Source organism: Mustela nigripes, chromosome 2, assembly GCF_022355385.1.
Source record: "Mustela nigripes isolate SB6536 chromosome 2, MUSNIG.SB6536, whole genome shotgun sequence".
Taxonomy (NCBI): domain Eukaryota; kingdom Metazoa; phylum Chordata; class Mammalia; order Carnivora; family Mustelidae; genus Mustela; species Mustela nigripes.
Genome location: NC_081558.1, coordinates 163705988 through 163713051, shown reverse-complemented (window position 1 = coordinate 163713051; position 7064 = coordinate 163705988). Strand labels below are relative to the sequence as shown.

The 7064-nt window shown below is 35.2% G+C and overlaps 1 protein-coding gene across 10 annotated transcripts in view; it reads left to right on the top strand.

Moving 5' to 3' along the window:
• DZIP3 (DAZ interacting zinc finger protein 3) overlaps positions 1-7064 on the top strand; it is a 109234-nt gene that overhangs the window by 81543 nt on the left and 20627 nt on the right. For all 10 annotated transcript variants that reach the window (XM_059392014.1, XM_059392009.1, XM_059392010.1 and 7 more), the window contains one exon: positions 6829-6897. In XM_059392014.1, the coding sequence (XP_059247997.1) occupies positions 6829-6897 (69 nt within the window). The remainder of the gene's footprint in view (positions 1-6828; positions 6898-7064) is intronic.

Genomic DNA, 7064 nt, shown 5'->3' with positions numbered 1-7064 from the left:
TGATAGTTGTCTTTCTCCGATTGACTTATTTCACTAAGCATAATACCCTCTAGTTCCATCCACGTCATTGCAAATGGCAAGATATCATTTCTTTTGATGGCTACATAGTATTCCATTGTATATGTATACCAAATCTTCTTTATCCATTCATCTGTTGATGGACATCTAGGTTCTTTCCATAGTTTGGCTGTTGTGGACATTGCTGCTATAAACATTTGGGTGCACATGCCCCTTCGGATCACTATGTTTGTATCTTTAGGGTAAATACTCAGTAGTGCAGTTGCTGGGTTGTAAGGTAACTCTATTTTCAACTTTTTGAAGAACTTCCATGCTGTTTTCCAGAGTGGTTATACAGCTTACATTCCAACAAACAATGTAGGAGGGTTCCCCTTTCTCTGCATCCTCACCAGCATCTGTCATTTCCTGACTTGTTAATTTTAGCCTTTCTGACTGGTGTGAGGTGGTATCTCATTGTGGTTTTGATTTTTATTTCCCTGATGCCCAGTGATATGGAGCACTTTTTCATGTTTCTTTTGGCTATCTGGATGACTTCTTTGCAGAAATGTCTGTTCATGTCCTCTTCCCATTTCTTGCTTGGGTTATTTGTTCTTTGGGTGTTGAGTTTGATATGTTCTTTATAGATTTTGGATACTAGCCATTTATCTGATACATCATTTGCAAATATCTTCTCCCATTCTGTCAGTTGTCTTTTGGTTTTGTTGACTGTTTCCTTTTCTCTACAAAAGCTTTTGATCTTGATGAAGTCCCAATAGTTCACTTTTGCCCTTGCTTCCCTTGCCTTTGGCGATGTTTCTAGGAAGAAGTTACTATAGCTGAGGTTGAAGAGGTTGCTGCCTGTATTCTCCTCAAGGATTTTGATGGATTCCTTTCTCACATTCCTTTCTCTTCATCAGTTTGAGTCTATTTTCATGTGTGGTGTCAGGAAATGGTCCAATTTCATTTTTCTGCATGTCACTGTCCTATTTTCCCAAAACCATTTGTTGAAGAGGCTGTCTTTTTTCCATTGAACATTCTTTCCTGCTTTGTCAAAGATGAGTTGACCATAGAGTTAAGGGTCTATTTCTGGGCTCTCTATTCTGTTCCATTGATCTATATGTCTGTTTTTGTGCCAGTACCATACTGTCTTGATGATGACAGCTTTGTAATAGAGCTTGAAGTCTGGAATTGCGATGCCACCAACTTTGGCTTTCTTTTTCAATATTCCTTTGGCTATTCGAGGTCTTTTTTGGTTTCATATAAATTTTAGGATTATTTGTTCCATTTCTTTGAAAAAAATGGATGGGATTTTGATAGGGATTGCATAAAATGTGTAGATTGCTCTAGGTAGCATAGACATTTTCACAATATTTGTTCTTCCAATCCATGAGCATGGAACATTTTTCCATTTCTTTGTGTCTTCCTCAATTTCTTTCATGAGTGCTATATAGTTTTCTGAGTATAGATTCCTAACCTCTTTGGTTAGGTTTATTCCTAGGTATCTTATGGTTTTGGGTGCAATTGTAAATGGGATTGACTCCTTAATTTCTCTTTCTTCTGACTTATTGTTGGTGTAGAGAAATGCAACTGATTTCTGTGCATTGATTTTATATCCTGACACTTTACTGAATTCCTGTACAAGTTCTAGCAGATTTGGAGTGGAGTCTTTTGGGTGTTCCACATATAGTATCATATCATCTGTGAAGAGTGATAGTTTGACTACTTCTTTGCCAATTTGGATGCCTTTAATTTCTTTTTGTTGTCTGATTGCTGAGGCTAGGACTTCTAGTACTATGTTGAATAGCAGTAGTGCTAATGGACAAAGGGAGGAAATTCAAACACTAAAAAATACAATAACTGAAAATTTTGCTGGATATAATTACTAATAAGTTAAAGTTGACAGAGGATTAAACCAGTGAACTTGAAGACAGATCAAAAGACATTACCTAATGTGAAGAGCAGAGAGGAGATAAACCAGGGAAAAGATTATTTAAAAAAAAACAAAACAAAACAGAGTCTCAGTGACCTGTGGGACAATAAAAGAGTTAAAGTTCTTACCAGAATCTCAGGAGGAGAGAAGAGAGATGGGGGAGGGGGTGGTAATTAAAAGAAATGAAGTAAAATACATAAATTTTCAAATTCAAGAAGTTGAGTGAATCCCAAATAGTATAAACCCAAAGAAGTCCATGCTAAGTCACATAATTAAACAGAAAACTAAAGACAAAAAATCTTGAAAGAACCAGAGAACACATGTGGGAACACTAATTCAAATGACATCAAATTTCTCATCTGAGACCATGGAGGCCAGAAGGAAGTGGCACATTATTTAAGTACTGGAAGAAAAAAACCTAACAGAAAACAAGACTTTTGAATATTATATCCAGCAAAAGTATCCTTTAGGAAGATGGAAAATAAAGACAAGTCTCAGGAGAACTATAAGAATCTGTTGCTACTAAAGGTACCATTAAATAGTGGCTAAAAGGAAGGTCTGTAACCATAAAGGAAATGATAATAGAAGCTTGGAGTTTCAGGAAGAACATCACAATGAGTAAAGAGGGGGGTAAACAGTAAGAGCCCATCCTATTTCTCATTAATTTCTTAAATCATACTTGATGCTTGAATCAAAAATTATAATACCGGGTGCCTGGGTGGCTCAGTGGGTTAAGCCGCTGCCTTTGGCTCGGGTCATGATCTCAGGGTCTTGGGACTAAGTCCCGCGTCGGGCTCTCTGCTCAGCAGGGAGCCGGCTTCCTCCTCTCTCTCTGCCTGCCTCTCTGCGTACTTGTGATCTCCGTCTGTCCGATAAATAAATAAAATCTTTTAAAAAATAAAAAGCAGGAATGGCTATATAAAATGGACTTAAGAGCAAAAAACTGCTGGAGATGAAGAAGGACATTACACAATGATGACAGGACCAATTCACCAGGAAGACATAGCAACCTAAAGGTGTATGTACCCAACAATAGAGCCTCAATATATGTGAAGCAAACTTGATAGAACTATAAGGAGAAATTGAAAAACCTGCAGTTATAAATGGTGATTTCAGCTCATATTCTCAGTAATTTATAGAACTACTAGATAGAAAGATACAGAATTTCTATAGCAGCAGATATAGAAATTCTGTATTAACAAAGATGTAGAATTTCTACAACCCCATCAACCAACAGGATTTAATCAATATTTATAAGACACGTCACCAAACAACAGCAGAATACATTTGCTTTCAAGTGGCCATAGGAAGTATACCATGATAGAACATATCCTGGCCCATAAAACAAAACAAAAAATTTAAAAGCATTGAAATCATACAAAACATATACTCAGAGCAAAATGGAGTCAAACAAGAAATCAATACCAGAAAGATAACAGGAAAATCTCCAAGCACTTGGAAACTACACAGCACACGTCTAATTAATCCATGGGTCCAAAAACATTTAAAGGGAAATAAAAATGTGTTGAACTGAATTAACATTAAAATACAATATATCAGAATTTGTGGGACACCAGCTAAAGTAGTTCTTTGAAGTTTTATTGCACTAACTGTACATATTTGTAAGAGTTAAAAAAAAATCTCAAATCTAATCTAAGCTCCTTCCTCAAGAATCCAGAGGAAAAAAAAGCAAAATAACTGAAAACAAGCAGATGGAATTAATCAAGATTAGAAGTAATAAAATTACAAACAAAAACAATAAAGAAAATTCTTGAAACAAGGAGCTGTTTCTTTGGAAATATCAATAAAATTGACAGAACTCTAGCAAAACAAACAAACAAAAAGGAGATACATATACCACCATCAGGAATGAAAGAGTGATAATACTGCAGACCTTGCAGACAGAGAATTATGTTGAATGAAAAAAGTCAGTTCCCAAAGCTTATATACTGTATGATTTCATTACTATAACATTCTTGAAATGACAAAGGTTCAAAAATTTTAACATGACAAAATCATAAAAATGGAAAACAGTTTAGTGATTCAAGGTTAGGAGGATGAAATGGGAATGGGAGCAAAATGAAATATTGTGATAAAACTCTTCAGTGTCTTGACTGTATCATTATCAATCAACATCCTGGTTATTATACTATAGTTCTGTAAGACGTTAACATTGAGGGAATATGAGTAAAGAGTACATGGGATCTCTCTGTATTATTTCTTACACCTGCATATTAATCTATGAATTCGATATCTCAAAAGTTTAATGTGGTTTTTTTTTTTTTTTTTAAGTACAGTTAACCCTTCAACAAGGGTTTGAACTATGGGTCTGCTTATATGCAGATTTTTTTGATAAATACAGTACAGTACTATAAATGTATTTTTCTCTTCTTTATGGTTTTCATAGTAATATTTTATTTCAGTTCGAGGTAAGAATATAGTATGTAATACATATAACATACAAAACATGTATTAATTGGCTATATTATCAGCAAGGCTTCTGGTAAACAGTAAGCTATTATAGTTAAGCTTTTGGGGAGTCAAAAGTTATATACAGATTTTCACCTGCATTTGCTGGAGGTAGGTGTCAGTGTCCTTAACCCCTATAATTGTTCAAGGCCAACTGTACAATAAATAACTGTCAAACAGCACCATAATCAATAGGGATTTTGTAGGGTAAAAAGAGCACTTGTGATTGTTGTGGTAAGGAAGAACATCATTGAAGACAGTATTGAACCTCAGCTATATAGGATGAGATTGGAGAAAACACAGAGCATCTAGGCTGAGAGGGCACTGTATGTGTTCTCATATAGCTTTTAAGCCTTTGTTCAATTCATTTGAACATGTCTCAAGAGTATATGATAAAAATGTAAATATTTTTAAATTATAAAATGCTGATTTTTTTTATTTGGGTTTTATTAAGAAGCAAAAAATCTTTTTTTCTTTGCCCTAGTTCAATGTCAGTCCTATAGTAATGTTTGGTAAATGTTCGCTGTTGATAATTGAAGAATTAACAAAGAAGATTTTTATAATAGCAACATATTTTGAACAAATAACAATTAGCACTTAATAAATCTAAAGTAATTACTGTCAGTAAAATCCACATAATAAACTTGATAGCCAGCCCGAGTAAACTTGAGAACTGTAGATCTTTCAGAAAAGAATGTCTAATCCTACCCTCATGTTATTCAAAAGAAAAATAGGACTAAGAAGTTATGACTGCCTGAACAAATATAGCTGTTTCCTGTTCAAGCTGGATGATAGGAACAATGCCTACCTTATCCTCTATTATTTAAGAATCCAGGTCTTCTGAATTCCCCACTGCCTCTGTCAGCTCTTCATTGCCCACTCTTAAACTGCAGCTAGGTAAAATATTCAAATAATGGAAGCATTCAAAGGAAAACAGAATGTCAATTTAAAAAATCTTACTACCTCCTTTTTTTTTTTATAATTTTTTATTTTTTATAAACATATATTTTTATCCCCAGGGGTACAGGTCTGTGAATCACCAGGTTTACACACTTCACAGCACTCACCAAAGCACATACCCTCCCCAATGTCCATAATCCCACCCCCTTCTCCCAAACCCCCTCCCCCCAGCAACCCTCAGTTTGTTTTGTGAGGCCTCCTTTTTGAATCTCTCTGCATATTCCTGCATACCATAGTAACAAAGCTTATCTTTCTTCTTCTTTACTTGAGAACATGATCTCTTTTGTGGAGAAACAGATGTGGTTTCTTTTCATTGCATTTTCAGTTCAATAAACATTGATTGTAAGTCTCAATAGCTTCTAAGAAGCTTGGAGTAAAGGTTGAGTAGGTGATCTCTGAAATCTGATAGTAAGCAATCTAGCCACATTTAAAGTCATTGTTCTAAGGTTACCATTCCAAATTCCTGTTGACCCAAATACCTGTGTATCCCAAGTGTCTGAACATATCAAAACTTAAAGAGTAATGTGCTTTTCCTGTGAACTTCTTCATATTATAGCAAATTAATGTCAGTATAAAAACTTGGTTCTGAGGAGATATATAGCAGCACAAGGAAGGAACATCAGACATGATTTGTGAACATGTATCAATCAAAAAATATTACTTTGCACTCTCTCAGTAGATTTTTTGCATATTAATTTTTAAACCAATTGCAGGCTATGTTTTCTGATTTACATAGAATTTTTGCCTGGTCTTTCATTGATTAGATCATGTGAGTGACTCCTTGGTGATAATTTACTATTTTAATTAAAATTCCTATGTGGGGCGCCTCGGTGGCTCAGTCGGTTAAGCGACTGCCTTCAGCTCAGGTCATGATCCTGGAGTCCCGGGATCGCGTCCCGCTTTGGGCTCCCAACTCCACAGTGGAGTTGTCACCTTCTCCTCACTCGTGCTCTCTCTTACTGTCTCTCTCTCAAATAAATAAATAAAATCTTAAAAAAAAAAAAAATTTCCTATGTGCACACAGCCTCATGGTGCCTATATTTAATACCTGATTTCTTTCAGACCTTAACCCTTTAATAGTTTATATGACATGATATAATAACTTGGTAAGAAAATTTTAAAGTTCTCAATCCTACCACAGGCCTACGAAATCAGAACATACCGTCTATGTTTTCTAGTGGGTAAACTATAGTAGAAAGGGCTAAAGACCTATTTCTGAGACTTTGAAGTGGGGATACAAGTTCTCTTTGGCTTCAAATTGATGGGATTAGAACTTGGGAAGTTGGTAAATCAGACATCAGAGAAAGAAAGATGAATTCCAGAAGGTGTAAGTGTAGGAGACTATTTTCAGACTCAATTTTTGTGGCCTAAAATGGTCATACTTAGTCCCTCCTCTTCAGCTACAAGAGAGCTGTATTGACTGTATTAACGACAAATCATTTCTAACATTTATCCCTTTCATCTTTCCTTAGATTACAGCGTCAGAGCCATGCTAAAGATAATGAAATCAAGAATCTTAAAGAGCAACTTTCCATGAAAAGGTACAAATTTAGTTGTTGCTTTGGTTGAAAATACATCTCTGAAACTCTAAGTATATTCATTCAGCATGTACTGACCAGGGTAGCCATATAATTTATTATCCAAACTGGGGTACTTTTGAGCATGATATTGAACATTATTAATGTTTAGACTGGGACAACAGTTACAA